Source organism: Musca autumnalis, unplaced genomic scaffold (assembly GCF_047663935.1).
Source record: "Musca autumnalis isolate F117 unplaced genomic scaffold, ASM4766393v1 scaffold_3, whole genome shotgun sequence".
Classification (NCBI taxonomy): domain Eukaryota; kingdom Metazoa; phylum Arthropoda; class Insecta; order Diptera; family Muscidae; genus Musca; species Musca autumnalis.
The window spans coordinates 113,473,046-113,493,437 of NW_027411866.1; the positions used below are offsets into that span (position 1 = coordinate 113,473,046).

A 20,392-nucleotide genomic window follows, 5' to 3' on the forward strand; every position below is an offset into this window, starting at 1 on the left:
TTGATCATCAACAAAGTAGAAATCGTTGTAGGATATCGTTAAATTTCACAACCAAAGCCAACTGATGGATTGAAACAATGTTTAGAATATGATATGAGAGGCAATATACAATAATGTTTAGAATGAATACAAAACGAATTAGCCAAACACAGCTGACAGTAGAGTTGTATAGTTCATGAACGAACTAGTTCAATTGAACGATTCATTGAAAAGAGCATATGAACTAGATCAGTCGATATAGTTCAATAGCTCACTGAGCGCCGACCGAGAGATCCACGAAGAACGATCAACGAACGAACGATTCACAATCTAGTTCAGCATGTCATTCACATATGTATGAATAAAGTGGCGCCGTCTTCTGTGCTAAATTATGCCTTCGTAATGTAATGAGTTTTGTTTATGTTTTGGATCGATGTAAAGTGAAGTAATTTCTACATAAAGAACATTTTTGACATAACATATCCCAATATATCGAATCCATTACCTTCAATGTGCCTTGTTTTGGACAGAAAAAAGGAAAAAATAAATAGAAACGTACATACACAAAGCTTTTTTCGCGGTGAAAATTTCTACACACACAACAAAAGAAATTTTTTGCCAGCCACTTAAATGAAATTCTAATTACAATTTTTTCCAAAGGACGTTTTTTCTAAACATAATGCAAACTAAATCTTTCTTTATGAGGGGAATAAAAATATCTAAATGTTATATTTTTGTATTATGTATTTTTGTATAATATTAACTAGATTACTGAACTAGTTCAGTTAAAAGAACTGAGCTATTGAACTAGATCTTCCAAATGAACTAGATTGCAAAACTCTAGTTGCCAGTTTTAGATTGACTAAAAAGCTATTGGGCCACACATCAAATTACAAAAATTAATTGACAACTAAAATGTTGTTAGCTGTTTTTGGTGTAGAACCTGTATTATTGTGCCTAGCAGTTTCATATCGCGGACCCTCTTTGTATGTTAAAAGGGATGCGTAAATGTAACCTTACTATTAGACTCTGCACTTAAGGGGTGAGTACATAAGCTGCCTTGCCTGCTTACCTTGCTTGCTTCTGATAAAAGAATAAAAAAGAAAAGGGCAACCCAGTTCGAAATTTGCTCGGCCTTCTTTATTCTTTTAGTCCCAATTTACATTAGGCGAGTTTACTTGCGGCAATTGTCAGTTTGTGGGTGAGAGAGGGTGTTGAGAGGCAAAGGGTTACCATATACCTCACCTCTCTCTCCATCAAACTGACAATTGCCGCAAGTAAACTCGCCTAATGTAAATTGGGACTTATTTTTATTATTATGTCAGAAATGAAGCAGGAAAGAAAGGCAATCAGGCGTATGTACGCAGGCCTTTATACGATGATTAAAGGCCTCGTCACATAAGAGGACTTCTGGCTTAATTCATAAATGGGTACTTTACACGATATGTTATTTTACATACATTTTGTATATGAAAAGTGACAACCCATATGTAAAAAACACATCGTGTAAAGTACCCAAAATAGTACGGTAACACTAGAGCTTTTTGCCGGTTTAACCCACTTTATGAGGATTTATTTGACGTTCGCGCTATGGAATTGACATTTGAAACCCAAACCCACTGGGATAATCCGGTTAAGTGTAACCGGGGTATAAGTGGCATGTTCTTCCGGCTTTAAGTCAAAAGTCAAAGCATACGAAAATCGTGTTTCAGCACACATTCAGCCTCGTAGAGATGCGGCAACTCTACGCGGCTGAATGTGTGCTGAAATTAGTCCGTGTTTAGACACACAAATTTCTCGGGAAAGTAAATTCAATTTTTAAGCAATAGGGGGTAGGAAAGAGTATTGAGGAGCTCTTTCCTCTCCGCTCTCTCCCAAAAAACTCAATTTACTTTCCCGAGAAATTTGCGTGTCTAAACACAGACTTAAGCCACAAATCTTATTATGTGACGAGGCCTTAAGTGCATAATACCCCGGTTATAGTACGTTTATATATAACCGGATTTAACAAACCCACTGGGTCTCAAATCTCAATTCCATTGCTTATATTTATTTATTTTTTTTATTTATTTAACATTATAGTAACAAAGCACATTTTGCCATTTAGTTACACAAAACAACAGATGTTATACTACTCTGAGATCAAAAAACTTAATAATATAATAAAAAATAAAATTTAGAAATATGCTAATAATAAATTGAATTAAAAATAATGAAACTTAATAGTAAAATAAATAATAAAATTTAAAAATATAATAAAGTAAATTGCATTGAAAATTATGAAATATTAGCAAAAATAAAAAGGGGATATAATCCCAGTATTTCACTTAAACTACTCACAATATTTATTAATGAAAATGGAAACAATTAAGACTTATACGAATTCCCTAAGTCCCAATTTACATTAGGCGAGTTTACTTGCGGCAATTGTCAGTTTGTAGGAGAGAGAGGTGAGGTATATGGTAACCCTTTGCCTCTCAACACCCTCTCTCACCCACAAACTGACAATTGCCGCAAGTAAACTCGCCTAATGTAAATTGGGACTAACATTACAACGCAATAAAAATGTTAACTTTAAAATCCCAGTTTTGCAACGTAAAGAAAAAAAAATAAAAACACAGTTAAATTTCAATTTCATTAGCTCGAACATAAGCAACAAACTTCCTCTTAAAAGTACAGGGAGAAAAACTAAACGTTTTAAGCTCAGGCGGTAGGACATTAAACACACGTGCAATTCTTACAAAAAAAGCCTTTTCCAAAATCGGTGTCATCCTTGGAATCACAAGTTGTAAGTTTCTGACCGATCTACCAACAGAGAATAAATTCAGAACAGACTTAGGCACTTGCAATTTAAACATTTTAAAAAAGAAACAAAGATTCCTAAGATTACAAATAAATCCTCATAAAGAATGTTAACCCTGCAAAAGGCCATAATATAAACATGGCCTTACACTTAACTGGATTAACACAGTGGGTTTGAGTTTCAAATCTCAAATCCATAGCGCAAACGTCAAATAAATCCTCATGAAGTGTGTTATCCCGGCAAAAACTCTAGTGTTATATGCCGTTTATATTATAGTGCGTTTATATATAACCAGATTTAACAAACCCACTGGGTTTCAAATGTCAATTCCATTGCTTATATTTCAAATAAATCCTCATAAAGAAGGTTAACCCTGCAGAAGGCTATAATAGTGCGGTTACACCAGAGTTTTTTGCCGGGTTAACCCACTTCGAGAGGATTTAATTGACGTTTGCTCTATGGGATTGACATTTGAAATCCAAACCCACTGGGTTAATCCGGTTAAGTGTAATATTATACCCCGGTTACACTATTGAAGGTTAACCCACTGGGTTTAATAGATCCAGTGGGTTAATCTTTGCTGGTTACACTTAGCTTTTAGAGGATATAAACTGTCAGCTGATGTTTGTTTACGTATACATACAAAATAACTAATAAAGTCGTGTGTTACACTTTTACGATTTCTCGTATGAGATATCGTCCCCTCTTTGCTCATATTGATATATTTTACATAGGGATACATTTTTGTATCATGGTATCAAGCGTACTTTTTGTTAAAAAAGTGTCTAATGAAAAAAAAAAAAAAAATAATTTTATGATTTCCAAATAACTTTAGTTTTACTAACTCCATAAAATCTCATACGACCAATCGTAAACATGTAAAACTCGACAAACTCTGTTGCAAAAACAGTTGCAACTTTTGGTACTTTTTGAGTAGAGTGTGTGACAGCCACATTGGCCGTGCTCGCCTTGGTCACTTGATTTTACTTTTCTTTTACCTTGAACTCAAGTGAAGATTCCATTGGATCATGTTCCATAATGTCAATGATACCGGCATAGATGAATTTTCACATTATGTTGATGTGATGTGGCATGAACTTGGAATTGCAGAGGATTTGTTCTGTTCACAGAATCCAAGGGAACATTAATTTTACCACTCATCCAAATTGTCTGGAATCGCATTTCGAAGAGATACCACCATCCGTGTGTGCTATAATTTCTGGAGATTCTGCCACATACATTGTTCTCCAAGCATAGCGATTTTCCATACACTGCATTTGTCCCTTTTGCATATTCGCTTTGTTTCCACCAACTTTTCTTGGATAACAATCTTTTATGTAGGCCACCAAATGGATTAAATAAAAGAGCGCTTATATTTATAATTTCTGCCTTGATAAACAATTTAATTTCTTCCACATTCATTTTCCTTTTATTTTTCTTTATGCCGTCCTTGTCGACAATGTAAATAAAGGGATTCCGCAGTGGATTTTTGACTTATCTGATTTATCTGGGCGTATCTACACCGCACTGTATAATTTGATTCTTCACATACAGACGGTGCTGATTACGGCAAAATCACCTTTAACATTGACGCAATAAAAACTGACTTTTTTGTACAGTACATCTAAATTATAAAAACCCAAGTGCAAATATGTCTCGATAGTTAACTTCGGTTATATCAACCAATGATATTAGTCGTTGCTAATCGATTTTAAACCATTAAAGCCGCATATACATGGTTTTACAACACATATGTAAATAGGCACATCTTATAAAGTACTTAAGCAACAATCACGTCGATAAATATGTTAGCCATAAAATGATTAATAGCACGTTTAAATACATGTAATCAGATTAAATAAATCTATTTAGTATCAAATGTCAGTTTCATTGAACATAAATTAAACCCCATAAAAAGGTTAACTCGTAATCTGCTAGAATGCAAATACAACTTTAGTACCAACATTATATCTTTTTTTTTTGTACATCAAAAGGCAAAATAAGCAAATTTTAAAATATGATTTACCCAGTAAAATTTGATTATGACTATTATTAGTTTAATTTTATGATGAATTTTGGCTTCAAAATAATGAACTATAATTCTGACCGATAAATCCAAAGAATAACAAAATAAATGTTATAATAATGTGGACAAGTATTTTTGAGAGTAAATAGCATTAACACCTTCTAAAAAAATTAAAAACACAACCTTAATACGTTTTGATCTTTTTTTTTCTGTGAATCAACGGAATATATTTTGGAAAGTGCTGCCAAGTTTCACTATTAAAAAGTCAACTATGTGCAACAGCTGACACCGATAACACCGATATCACAATATCACTATGGTGCTATCGAAAGGATCCCTCATCACTAGAACACCAACATGTGAGTTTTAACCTCAACCAAAGTCACCTTGACATTGTTAATTCATTTCAAAAGTTGGTATTAGTGAGGATTAAGCTACATTTAATAGCTATAAAATTACAAGTCATAATTTAAGAGGTGAATTAAAAGTCCAGTAATATAGTGAATACTATAAAACTACATTTTTTTCTTTTAGTATCACTAATTAATAAGTTCATAATATTGCGGATATTTTCCTTAATTCTCACCTTTATATTTTTGCTCGGGTAAGCAATTTGTCACAATATTGAGTTAAAATTGTGATTTTTTTTACTTATATAATTGGATCACATTATCATTCTATTCCATAGAATATTGTGGAAAACACATTATCTTCATAAAAAGAAGATATCATACTGGCCATTTGACGACTTTTAAACCGCGGTAATCGTCAAATACCGACAAACACATTTTGAAGAAGAAGCCACATATTCCGAGCCCCCAACTTATGGTATTACAAGACACCCAAAAATTCGACCATACAGACATAACCTGGTCATGGAAGAAATGCCCAAAGTTAAAAAATATAATGAGTGAGTACTGTCACCAATAATAAGTTAAGCAACAAGTGCCATCTAGAATCAACAAAAGTGCCATAACTACAAATGCAGTTAGTTCCATCTACATATCAAATAATTTTAACAAAACAATAAATAATTATTGAGCTCCATCTTGATAAGTTTCCCTTCATTACACGTGGTTTATTTCGCATCAACTTTCATGAAATATAAAGTGATTGGAAATTTAATTACGACACATTGCATAACTTAAGGCATAAAGTAATTCATTTTGTTATGAGACATTAGGGTGTTCCCTACAAAAATCCTAGAATTTATAAATAGCTAAAAAAGGATGAAAAATCATTAAAATATGTAAAAAAATTATATAATTAAAATGTTTCGTAAACATAACCTAAAAATAATTCATAAAACCTACACGTGTAAAATTACATCATCCTGTAAATCAAAAAAATGAGATCCTAACTATGGAGAAATGTAAAATCAACAAGAAATGATGCACTAAAAAAAAATAATTATAAAAAATTTAAACCAACTTTGTACTTACAACAACTTCTAAAAATACTGAAAACATAAAAAAATCGTAAAAAAAATAAATAAATAAATTTGCATGCGATTAAGACCTTAAAATTATACGTAAAAAAAAAGCCAACATATATAAAAATTATATATTTTCAGAAAATTTAGAAATTGTTGTAACTAAATAAATATATTTCCCATGATTATATATATAAAACAAAACGAACATAAGTTTAAGTATTCCACAATCATAAAAAAATTATAGTTATATTAAACAATAACAAAAATCAGAAAAAAACAAAACCTTTATAGAAATTATTAAAAAAAAATTAAAATGCAAAACAAAATTAGTTTAACATTTAAAATATTTTGATCTTTTTCTTTCTGTATATAACGATATGTTTTAAAATCTAAATTCAAAATGGGTTGAATGTTTGTTTGATATGTGGTAAGTTGATACTAGGGTATTTTCAAAAGATGATGGCATGAAAATACCACGGATGACTGCAAAATGTCATATGGGGTGGGCAAAAAGCCATCGAGGTAAAACACCATAACCTCAAAGAAATAGAATGGAAATCACGATGTTCATTTTAGATTGAATTAACAAAGTTTATTGTATCGAAATACATCCGTTTCATTATTTTTGTCATTTTTGCCTTTTTTTTTGATTTGCTAAAAATCTAAAATCCCGTTTATAACCAAAACCCATGGTACACAAATTTATATGTACAGTTCAGCGGAAGAAGAACCTCCCCATTCCGGCGAGCTAAGCCGCAGCCAAAACACCAGTACCATGTCCGCTCAACTAGACTGTTACATATATGGCGCCCAACTCTCGAGCTTCTTTAAATTTTTGTTTTTACAAAAGCCTAAACTCTTCATCAAGCTACTATCAGTTGTATAGGTATCCAGGAAGGCTAGTATAAAGCCATGCCATGTTGTAAAGATACTATGATGTAGTGAAATGTAGAGTTACCGATTTAGTAAAGTGTTATTACAATCGTGGAAGTATCATAATTTAAGGCTATAGAGCTAGATATTTATTTGTATTTCAACGAAAGTATTATTCATTGACCTAAAGAGGTATAATTCATTTAATTTTGATTTCCCAAATTGTATTTCGATATATAAACCTCAAAACCCAAATCTATTGAAAACAAAAACAACATTCAATTTAAAATGAATACTTTATTTAAAATGTTTATTAGAAAATAATCATAATTAAGTATTCCATTACAATCTATATTCTAGATAATTAATTTTCTAATTAATATTAGAAAATGTTAATAGTTTAGAAAAGCTATAAAAGTTGTAAAACTGATTTCCATTCTAATTTAAATACATAAAAAAATAAACCACTATCTAGCAAATAAAAATTCAACCCAGAAATTATCTTATAATTGAATCAAATTTATCGCTATTTTTATTGAATGATATTTATTTACACATCAAAAAACATATGGAAAGAAATTGAAAACTAATAATATTATTACATAAAAACAAAGAAAAATTCTTAAAAAATACAATTTCCAAAAATATTCAAAAATCTGAAAAGAAAAAGAAAAACATAGCTATTATTAAAATAGTATATTTTTATATACTTAAAACTTAAAAATATTTCAAAATATTATATACTAATTATTATATTATTTATTAAGTATTTGAATATAAATTACATATAATTAAATTTCCAAAATAGTCAATGAAAATTATTAACATTTATATTTCCAATTTAAAAATGCTAAAAATTTAACTTGATAAATTTTCAATACATTTCATATGCTAATCATAAGAAAATTTTGCGCATAAATTCATTTTTTTCAACTTCATAGTGGTCATACACACTCTTTTCATCCATTTTTTTTTCACATTGAATAATTTTCCATAATGGCTAGTAATAACCAAAATCAGTTACCTAGTAGATCATCTAGTAGGATAGCGAGCAAAAATAATCCAAATACAGCTCCTCAAAATCACCCTATTGCTAGTACTTCAAAAGCGGCATTTCAAAACAATAACCCTATAGGTAACCAAATTTTGTCCAATAATACTGCTGTAACGCAAAATAATGCAAACAGTTCATTGCTTTCTACACCAGGTGTAAATCAGACTGTTGTCCAAACAGGGATTCCACCATTAATGTCTGTCAATGTTCCACCACCTACAGGTCCTCAAAGGACATCTTCACCAGACACTGTTACTTCCATAGCTAGTCCAGAATATAATAGTACTGTTGCTCAAGAAATAAGAAGTCAATTTGAGAGAAATGCTAGACAACAACCCCCATTAGAAAACGTGAATCTTGAAGCCCCTATTCTTAGTAATGACGGTCCAAGTCTACGAGAATACATAACCGCGTCTGTTAGAGTAGCTCAAACCGAGGCCATACAGGCAATGGAAAACAGATTAGCGGCTATGATACCTCAAGTGGTCTCAAATTCCATAAACTCTTTGAGGAATTCGACTTTTAATACCCGAGATGCTAATAGAACTGAGCATGAACCAATACCGCACTCTTACTATCCCCAAACAAATAATTTCCAAAGGCAACAACAACCAGCCAATACGAATATTAATCGAGAACACTATTCTCAAAACTTTAGTCAAAATTTTGCAATAGGTTATAAACCGATGACTCCACTTCAATTGCAAAAATGGGGATTGAAGTTTGATGGTTCTTCGAAAAACATTAGCGTTGAGGAATTCATTTTTAGGGCAGAATCTCTAAGAGTTGACTATAATTGTCCTTGGGATGTTTTCGTAAAAGGATTCCATCATTTGCTGACTGGAAGAGCCTATGATTGGATCTGGCAATTTCGTCAGCAGAACCCTTGGTGCGAATGGGATTTTCTAAAATATAGCCTCATTAAAAAATTCCGAAATTTCGAATCCGATTTTGAAATACAAAGAAAGATTATAGATCGTCGACAGCTTCCTTCCGAAACTGCCGACATCTATATTTCTGAAATTGTTAAATTAAAAAATCAGATGAGAGTTCCCATCCCTGAATTTGAGATAGTACGAATAATCAAAGAAAATCTAAAGGAAGGACTAGTACAACTCATTTATGCAAGAAATATTGAATCGATAGACGTTCTCATAGAAGAGTGTAGAAGAGCTGAAGCAAATATCGCTAAACGAATGCTTTATAGGCAACAGCAAAACTACAGAAGAGTACATGAGATTGAGTTCGATGAATCCTGTGAACCGTTTTCTGAAGTTGAAACAATTCATGCAACTACTCCAGCAAGACAAATGGCGTGCTGGAACTGTAAGAAAACAGGCCACACGTATATCGAATGCGAAGTCGAACAGCGCAATATATTTTGCTATAAATGTGGGTTCGATGGCGTAACATCACCCAAATGTCCAAAATGCGTGGAAAACCGCTCCAAGAGCATGGGAAATGCTGGGAACCCATGTTCTCAGAAGGACACATCCCAGTAAAACTATTAACCCCAGACATACAAACAAATAATGACCAGACTTTCAATCAAAACTCTACTAATTTACACATAGCCAAGAAAATTTATTCAACAACAACAAAACTTAAAACTATTGTACCATATGAAGAAAGGTTGCTAAAGTACAATAAGAAAAGGGCTGAAATATTCAAGGACTTTGTACCTGAAGTTAGCAAAAGAGTTGTAAAAGCAAGAAAAGGGTACCTTAGAAGAAAGGCCGAAAGAAAATCTATAGCCTCAGCATATCTAGAAGTCGATAATGACATCAGACCTTATATGAAGGTAAAACTCAATGGCATCGAGTTCACTGGCCTTATGGACAGTGGAGCTTCAATAAGTTGCCTGGGTCATGATTGCATTGAAAATGCTGACAAAATGAATGCACAGATTTTCAATTTCAAATCGTGCTTAAGAACAGCTGACGGCAAGCAACAGCTAATTGTAGGTAAAATCAATGTCAATGTCCTTTGTGGAAATAAGTCTACTGAAATGACATTCTATTTAGTACCTAGCTTGAAGCAAAATCTTATTTTAGGATATGATTTTTGGCAAAAATTTCATATTAAAATCTCTGTCATACCTACTATAACAGACAAAGAAGTATCAGAACTCGAAGAAGACAGAAAAATGCATAGTTTATCTTATGAACAATCGGTAAAATTAGAAAACGCTAAACTCTCATTTCGTTGCTACACGAAATACGGTCTAGGAAAAACTCATCTGGAAGAGCACATGATTGACATTGGAAATGCAGCTCCTAAAAAGATGAGGTACTACCCAGTTAGTCCAGCAGTACAAAAACTGATGTACGACGAACTAGACCGTATGCTCGAACTCGATGTAATCGAGATAGCACGAAATGCAGAATGGAACAATAGAGTTACCCTTGTTATAAAACCCAATAAAAACCGATTATGCTTAGACGCTAGAGAACTCAATAAGGTGACGCGTAAAGACGCATATCCGTTGCCTAATATTGAAGGCTTATTAGCAAGACTCGGAGATACGCATTTCATATCAGCAATAGATCTAAAGGATGCATTTTGGCAAATTCCTTTGGAGGAATCGAGCCGTCCTTTGACAGCATTCACGGTCCAAGGTAGACCCCACTACCAGTTTAAGGTCATGCCTTTTGGACTATGCAATGCTGCTCAAAGGATGTGCCGCCTGATGGATAAAGTGATTCCTCCAGAGTTGAAGGACCGTGTTTTTGTGTATCTCGACGATCTATTGGTGGTATCTCAGAACTTCGATGTCCATATGGAAATGCTTAAGGTTGTAGGAGACAGACTTACAAACGCTGGCCTTACGATAAATATGGAGAAATCGAAATTCTGTTATCGAGAATTGCGATATCTCGGTTATATCGTAGGCGCAGGCAAGCTAAAGCCTGATCCGGGAAAGATAGAAGCCATTATGAACATCAAATTGCCCAAAAATCAAAAGGATGTAAGGAAATTTCTAGGTACTGTTGGGTGGTATCGTAGATTTATCCACGATTTTTCCACCTTAACATCCGCCTTAACAGATACCTTAAAGAAATCTCCGAAGTTCATAATGACACCTGAGGCTATCGAGTCTTTCGAAAAATTGAAAATATGCTTAGTTTCAAGCCCTGTTTTGTCGAGCCCTGACTTCTCAAAACCTTTCTTTGTGCAGTGCGACGCCTCAAACGTCGGAGTTGGCGCTGTTCTCTTTCAAAAGGATGATGACGATGGTGAACACCCCATCGAATACTTCTCCAAGAAATTGAACAGTGCCCAACGCAATTATTCCACCACAGAGAAAGAGTGTTTGGCAGTAATCTTGGCCATTGAGCGGTTCAGGCAATACATTGAGTTGATGGACTTTACAGTCATCACTGACCACTCAAGCCTACAATGGCTGATGCGGCAAAAAGACTTGAATGGACGTCTAGCGCGATGGAGTCTTAAACTTCAAGGCTACAGGTTCACTATTGAACATCGTAAGGGAACCAAAAATGTAGTACCTGACATGCTATCCCGCCTAGATATGGAAGAAATTGCTTTTGACACCACAGCTCTCATTGATTTCGATTCGAAAGAATTCAAAAATCCCGATTATTTAAGTCTAATTGACACAATCGCACAAAATACAGACCGGCTGCCCGATTTGAAAGTGCAGGAAGGAGTTGTGTATAAAAGGGTCAAGTTTAACACTATAGATATAGAAAATGAGGAGGCCTGTTGGAAGATTTGGCTTCCAAATAGTTTAACTAAAGAAATTGTAAAAAAGTCCCATGAAATAAATACATGTCACGGTGGTATAGCTAAAACCATACATAATATTCGACAATATTTCTACTGGCCGTCAATGGTTACAGAAGTACGCGAGTTTATAAGTAACTGTGATACATGTAAGGAGATAAAACACCCTAAGCAAATCCTTAGACCTCCAATGGGAAGTGAAGTGATCACATTACGACCATTTCAAAAAGTCTATATTGACTTTTTAGGACCTTACCCCCGGTCAAAGTCAGGCAAAAGTTTCATATTTATAGTCCTAGACCACAAAACCAAATTTGTTCTGCTCAAATCAATGATGAAAGCAACAGTTTCTCAGGTTAATAAGTTTCTAGTCGAAGAGGTATTTTATAAATTCGGAGTTCCCGAATATATTCACTCAGACAATGGTAAGCAATTTACCTCAGAAGCCTTTAAAGAGCTTTTAAAAATGTTTGGTGTACAACACATACGAACTGCAATACATTCACCTCAAGCGAATGCAAGTGAAAGGGTAAATCAAACCATTCTTAGCAGCATTCGTAGCTATCTACAGACCGATCAGGCTAAGTGGGATGAAAAGCTACCGAAGATTGAGTGTGCATTGCGTTCAACTATTCATGCCTCTACAGGTACTACACCATATTTTGCTCTAACGGGTTATCAAATGATTACTCACGCAGATGCATACAAAATATTGAAGAAATTAAATGCTCTAGAAGACGGTGAGACTGCTGTTCTGCCTAAATCAGATCATATGCAAATATTGCACCACAAGATTAATAAAAAGATCCATGAGGCATACGAAAGAAACACTAGGTCTTATAACAAAAGAAGTAGAGTCATTACCTACAAACCCGGCCAAGAAGTCTTTCGGAAAAATTTTGTGCAAAGTAATTTTGCAAAAGGCATAAACTCGAAACTATGTAAACCGTGGATTAAATGTAGAATACGGCAGGTCCTAGGAAACTGTCTATATCAAATAGAAAATCTTAAAGGAGAGTTAATTGGAACTGTCCACGCTCAACACCTTAAACAATAGTATTAGTGTCTATTCTTATAACTAATGGTAATCTTAATCACTAATTTTATCACTTAATACGATAAAACCGCTTCAAAATACATAATGAACTGCTATGTTTGTTTTGAAGTGATGTGTTGTGTTATGTTTTTATTGAAAAAAAAAATCCACCAATTGATACAATTATTAGTTATCTGCATATTATTCAATTACACTGCAAACTATCTGAAAAAGAAAGGGAGAAATTAGTTACCAAAAATACACATGTTGGGGTACCTGTAAATATAAATATGAATTAGTATCAGACATCAATTTATATTCATTCATAAATTTACTTATCTTTAGATTCTGTCCTCTTAAATTCCAAACTCAATATGACACAATCCACAGTCATCTGTTCAAACAACATATAAAGTGATGAAAGCTATAAAGTTGATAAATATACCACACAGATGTCGTCATATGCTTTCTGCATGCATGTGTGGTGAAAAATGTAAATCGATTAAACCAATTCTCCACGAAATAGTTTAAGATTGAATGAGCATATCAAGAATTTGGCTGAAACTTCTTCATAGTTATTTGTATTGTTAGCCACAAACATACAACTTCATATATTGATGGCATACACACATCATAATATTTAAAACATTCTCATTTACCACTTGAATTGAGTCTGCCTGTAGAATAAAAAAAAAAATCGGAAATCAGTAAAAAGATTGTCATTTGTTGTTGTTGTATACAAAAAGATTGTCACTCATGACACATGATCTTAAACGTACCTCATTTTCAAAACAATCTGCACAGGTATCGAAAAAAAAAGGCCACATATCCATTCATGAAATGATTTTCATGACACTTATTATCACAACCAATCATATTCATCTTGCAACATACTTACAAAGCACCAACATAAACAATATATTATATGATCAATCACCATCCTTCGACTATCATAAATACACACCAGTTCTAAGCATCACCCTTCGCAAACATTTTAATTTTCACACTTCAATAAAAAATCCACATCATAATCCTAGCAAAGTGCCTGAAAAGAAAACAAACGTTTCTTAGAATCTCAATATCACTCAATTATTATTTGGAACAATACTTTCCTGGTTAATAAAGCCCTTCACCATGATGCTACTGCATATGTTACATTTCATCTAACTAATCCTTTTGTTTTCAAAACACAGACTCATATGTGTTGGTTCGATTGTTTGGTTGGTTTTTCAAATGCAAAACAAACAGGATATGTTTTTCTTTATTGTCCATTTCTGAGAGAAGTTGTTCATATTTCGAGATATGAATGATTTGTAAACACTCATCTTACTAGGCGCAATGCTTTTATTGTATCTAAGAAAAGGAGAAATTATTAGCAAAATTCCTACAGACAACAACACCAATGTTTACCTTTATCCATATAAATATGTATTCCCAACTCTTTTAGCTCCACAGGTTGCACGAAAAGAGCTGGCTTTGTGACAACCACATTGGCCGTGCTCGCCTTGGTCACTTGATTTTACTTTTCTTTTACCTTGAACTCAAGTGAAGATTCCATTGGATCATGTTCCATAATGTCAATGATACCGGCATAGATGAATTTTCACATTATGTTGATGTGATGTGGCATGAACTTGGAATTGCAGAGGATTTGTTCTGTTCACAGAATCCAAGGGAACATTAATTTTACCACTCATCCAAATTGTCTGGAATCGCATTTCGAAGAGATACCACCATCCGTGTGTGCTATAATTTCTGGAGATTCTGCCACATACATTGTTCTCCAAGCATAGCGATTTTCCATACACTGCATTTGTCCCTTTTGCATATTCGCTTTGTTTCCACCAACTTTTCTTGGATAACAATCTTTTATGTAGGCCACCAAATGGATTAAATAAAAGAGCGCTTATATTTATAATTTCTGCCTTGATAAACAATTTAATTTCTTCCACATTCATTTTCCTTTTATTTTTCTTTATGCCGTCCTTGTCGACAATGTAAATAAAGGGATTCCGCAGTGGATTTTTGACTTATCTGATTTATCTGGGCGTATCTACACCGCACTGTATAATTTGATTCTTCACATACAGACGGTGCTGATTACGGCAAAATCACCTTTAACATTGACGCAATAAAAACTGACTTTTTTGTACAGTACATCTAAATTATAAAAACCCAAGTGCAAATATGTCTCGATAGTTAACTTCGGTTATATCAACCAATGATATTAGTCGTTGCTAATCGATTTTAAACCATTAAAGCCGCATATACATGGTTTTACAACACATATGTAAATAGGCACATCTTATAAAGTACTTAAGCAACAATCACGTCGATAAATATGTTAGCCATAAAATGATTAATAGCACGTTTAAATACATGTAATCAGATTAAATAAATCTATTTAGTATCAAATGTCAGTTTCATTGAACATAAATTAAACCCCATAAAAAGGTTAACTCGTAATCTGCTAGAATGCAAATACAACTTTAGTACCAACATTATATCTTTTTTTTTTGTACATCAAAAGGCAAAATAAGCAAATTTTAAAATATGATTTACCCAGTAAAATTTGATTATGACTATTATTAGTTTAATTTTATGATGAATTTTGGCTTCAAAATAATGAACTATAATTCTGACCGATAAATCCAAAGAATAACAAAATAAATGTTATAATAATGTGGACAAGTATTTTTGAGAGTAAATAGCATTAACACCTTCTAAAAAAATTAAAAACACAACCTTAATACGTTTTGATCTTTTTTTTTCTGTGAATCAACGGAATATATTTTGGAAAGTGCTGCCAAGTTTCACTATTAAAAAGTCAACTATGTGCAACAGCTGACACCGATAACACCGATATCACAATATCACTATGGTGCTATCGAAAGGATCCCTCATCACTAGAACACCAACATGTGAGTTTTAACCTCAACCAAAGTCACCTTGACATTGTTAATTCATTTCAAAAGTTGGTATTAGTGAGGATTAAGCTACATTTAATAGCTATAAAATTACAAGTCATAATTTAAGAGGTGAATTAAAAGTCCAGTAATATAGTGAATACTATAAAACTACATTTTTTTCTTTTAGTATCACTAATTAATAAGTTCATAATATTGCGGATATTTTCCTTAATTCTCACCTTTATATTTTTGCTCGGGTAAGCAATTTGTCACAATATTGAGTTAAAATTGTGATTTTTTTTACTTATATAATTGGATCACATTATCATTCTATTCCATAGAATATTGTGGAAAACACATTATCTTCATAAAAAGAAGATATCATACTGGCCATTTGACGACTTTTAAACCGCGGTAATCGTCAAATACCGACAAACACATTTTGAAGAAGAAGCCACATATTCCGAGCCCCCAACTTATGGTATTACAAGACACCCAAAAATTCGACCATACAGACATAACCTGGTCATGGAAGAAATGCCCAAAGTTAAAAAATATAATGAGTGAGTACTGTCACCAATAATAAGTTAAGCAACAAGTGCCATCTAGAATCAACAAAAGTGCCATAACTACAAATGCAGTTAGTTCCATCTACATATCAAATAATTTTAACAAAACAATAAATAATTATTGAGCTCCATCTTGATAAGTTTCCCTTCATTACACGTGGTTTATTTCGCATCAACTTTCATGAAATATAAAGTGATTGGAAATTTAATTACGACACATTGCATAACTTAAGGCATAAAGTAATTCATTTTGTTATGAGACATTAGGGTGTTCCCTACAAAAATCCTAGAATTTATAAATAGCTAAAAAAGGATGAAAAATCATTAAAATATGTAAAAAAATTATATAATTAAAATGTTTCGTAAACATAACCTAAAAATAATTCATAAAACCTACACGTGTAAAATTACATCATCCTGTAAATCAAAAAAATGAGATCCTAACTATGGAGAAATGTAAAATCAACAAGAAATGATGCACTAAAAAAAAATAATTATAAAAAATTTAAACCAACTTTGTACTTACAACAACTTCTAAAAATACTGAAAACATAAAAAAATCGTAAAAAAAATAAATAAATAAATTTGCATGCGATTAAGACCTTAAAATTATACGTAAAAAAAAAGCCAACATATATAAAAATTATATATTTTCAGAAAATTTAGAAATTGTTGTAACTAAATAAATATATTTCCCATGATTATATATATAAAACAAAACGAACATAAGTTTAAGTATTCCACAATCATAAAAAAATTATAGTTATATTAAACAATAACAAAAATCAGAAAAAAACAAAACCTTTATAGAAATTATTAAAAAAAAATTAAAATGCAAAACAAAATTAGTTTAACATTTAAAATATTTTGATCTTTTTCTTTCTGTATATAACGATATGTTTTAAAATCTAAATTCAAAATGGGTTGAATGTTTGTTTGATATGTGGTAAGTTGATACTGGGGTATTTTCAAAAGATGATGGCATGAAAATACCACGGATGACTGCAAAATGTCATATGGGGTGGGCAAAAAGCCATCGAGGTAAAACACCATAACCTCAAAGAAATAGAATGGAAATCACGATGTTCATTTTAGATTGAATTAACAAAGTTTATTGTATCGAAATACATCCGTTTCATTATTTTTGTCATTTTTGCCTTTTTTTTTGATTTGCTAAAAATCTAAAATCCCGTTTATAACCAAAACCCATGGTACACAAATTTATATGTACAGTTCAGCGGAAGAAGAACCTCCCCATTCCGGCGAGCTAAGCCGCAGCCAAAACACCAGTACCATGTCCGCTCAACTAGACTGTTACAAGTGAATTTTTTTGCACAAATACCGAATACAACACTGTATTTTTGGTGGATTTGTGCCGGATTTAAAATAAACCCAGTCGTGAGAGGATTTAATTTTTGTATGGCAAATCTGGTCAGATTTGACCAGATTAAGTAATAAATCCTCATAATGTGGGTTAACCCGGCAAAAAACTGTAGTGTAACCGCACTATTATAGCCTTTTGCAGGGTTAACCTGGATTTATTTGAAATATGAGCAATGGAATTGACATTTGAAACCCAGTGGGTTTGTTAAATTCGGCTATATATAAACGTACTATTATCTCGATTTATTTGACACCGAGAAATCCACCGCATTTCGGAGCACGAGCCTTTAAAATTTGTTTAGCTGCCTTTTTCTCTCTCAGTGTATCATACTAAAAACATTGAATACTATATTTTACAACCCTATGTCAGATGTTTGGGAAACAGCTGTTTTATCGGCCTTTTTTGCTCTTTTATCTCATTTGTTATTGTTGGGTTTTTTATTGAACTGATAAGACTTCGCGAGACCGATTGAAATTAACCATCAAATAGTAAAGGAAATTATAACGCGCATTATTTCCTATCCGACAAGATCATAATAACACATAAAACACACGATCGAATGAAGAAACCGAACAAATAGTTAAAAAAATAGTCCCCCGAAAGTAGTTATGTAAAACGATTGAGACGAAGTGTGGAAAAATTAAACAAGGATATATAAACGTACTATTATCTCGATTTATTTGACACCGAGAAATCCACCGCATTTCGGAGCACGAGCCTTTAAAATTTGTTTAGCTGCCTTTTTCTCTCTCAGTGTATCATACTAAAAACATTGAATACTATATTTTACAACCCTATGTCAGATGTTTGGGAAACAGCTGTTTTATCGGCCTTTTTTGCTCTTTTATCTCATTTGTTATTGTTGGGTTTTTTATTGAACTGATAAGACTTCGCGAGACCGATTGAAATTAACCATCAAATAGTAAAGGAAATTATAACGCGCATTATTTCCTATCCGACAAGATCATAATAACACATAAAACACACGATCGAATGAAGAAACCGAACAAATAGTTAAAAAAAATAGTCCCCCGAAAGTAGTTATGTAAAACGATTGAGACGAAGTGTGGAAAAATTAAACAAGGATCTTAAACGGAAAATTGAAATTGTTAAAAAAAAAACGTATTAAAAAATTGCATGCTCCCAGTGTTGTTTATATATCGTGAGTGTTTGTAAAGTGTTGTGTGATAAAACTAATGAAAACGAAAGTTTTGTTTTAATAACTATCAACGTCATAGTCGTGGTGTTTGTGTGCATGTTAAAACAAGTTATAAGTGTTTTGCAATGATTTCAAATTCGTGTATAGTTCGCCTCGCCCAATGCAAAGAGTTTCAATAAGGCTATTTTGAAGAAATATACATATTTGAAATATAATTTGCCATGATTACCCCAAGAACTAGTGTTAATCAACAAAGTTCCCTACAACAATCAAATCATCAAGAGTGATTTGTGAATTATTCAATACTTGGCGCGTTTTTTATTTTATTCTTGTGCTTATTTATTTTTGGTTAATTCTTCACAGACACTGCCTTTTTGTCATGACACGTTTCGAAGATTATTTAATGACAAGCCAAAGGCCAAACAAAAACACAAAGAACTAGTTTTTTAGTTTTATTTTTCTTCCTACCTACATACCTATCACTCTACTGTTTTGTTTACACCAAAAATAGCAGCAAAGTGAACTCAAAGGCCATTCACCAATATCACTACTACCGCAATAATGCAAAAGCAAGCGGTGCCAAATACCAAAGCGACAGCATCAACAGCAGCTGCTGCAGTTGATGATCCTAATGCAGTTCCTTCAACCGGCGGCGGCAGCCGCAACCAGCTGCGTCCTGTCATTTCCTTTGCTGATAGTTTCGCCTGTACATATATTGTATCGGTAATTGGTGCTGCTAATGCGGAATTGGTAACATATCCCTTGGACTTAACAAAAACCCGCCTACAAATACAAGGAGAAGCAACGGGGAAAAATGCGGTTGCTGGAAAAGCCCCTCAGCCGGTAAGTGAACTTTGTACCTTAGATATGTATGTATGTATGTATATGCCTACATTATGCACCAACGCATTTTTATTTGTTTATTATTATTCTCATTTCTACACTAGTCTACAATAAGTGTTCTTGGTGAAATTAGTAAGAAGTGTAATCAGTGACTTCGAAGATCGTCCATATCATTCCACTCCTTCGAGTACCTCCCCACAAAAGTTCAAAACTTTTTGCTAAAATGGTACACACTAAAACTCGAGAAAGGAAGTAACCGATTCCGTTCATACTTTGAACCTCGTAATATTTCTACCAAACATAGATCAGGTTTGAATATGGACTATATGGTCAACTCCTTCTGGTACCTTCCACTAGAAATTTCGAAATTTCAGAAAAGTGAAGTTTAAGAATTGCTCTTAAATCGCTTTGATTTTTTTTTTGCAACAACTTGTATTCGCTGCACCCCTTACAACCGTAAAAGTTTTTTTAAGTGTAAGTCAATACTTCCTGACAAAATCGCCCGAAAACCCCTACGGTCACCATATGTAGTAGCTGGGGCGCACGACATCTTTCAAAATGGATACTCCAAATCG

The 20,392-nt window shown here is 33.0% G+C and overlaps 1 protein-coding gene and 1 long non-coding RNA gene across 16 annotated transcripts in view; one reads left to right on the plus strand and one right to left on the minus strand.

The window, feature by feature from the left end:
* Window positions 1–7,645: 7,645 nt before the first annotated feature.
* Window positions 7,646–15,028, minus strand: LOC141397505 (uncharacterized). The gene is made up of 4 exons (XR_012411418.1): window positions 14,364–15,028; window positions 13,733–14,306; window positions 13,207–13,630; window positions 7,646–7,772 (listed from the first exon to the last, which is right to left on the minus strand). It is a non-coding gene; the product is annotated as an uncharacterized lncRNA (long non-coding RNA).
* A 3,224-nt stretch (window positions 15,029–18,252) lies between these two features.
* Ucp4A (Uncoupling protein 4A) overlaps window positions 18,253–20,392 on the plus strand; it is a 49,525-nt gene continuing 47,385 nt past the window's right edge. Inside the window, exons 1-2 of one of the 15 annotated variants that reach the window (XM_073973949.1) lie at window positions 18,253–18,425; window positions 19,338–19,817. In XM_073973949.1, the coding sequence (XP_073830050.1) occupies window positions 19,536–19,817 (282 nt within the window). In that variant the 5' untranslated portion in view covers window positions 18,253–18,425; window positions 19,338–19,535. Of the gene's footprint in view, window positions 18,426–18,663; window positions 18,978–19,209; window positions 19,818–20,392 lie in introns of those variants that run through there. The other 14 variants (XM_073973957.1, XM_073973948.1, XM_073973943.1 and 11 more) reach the window with 14 other exon arrangements.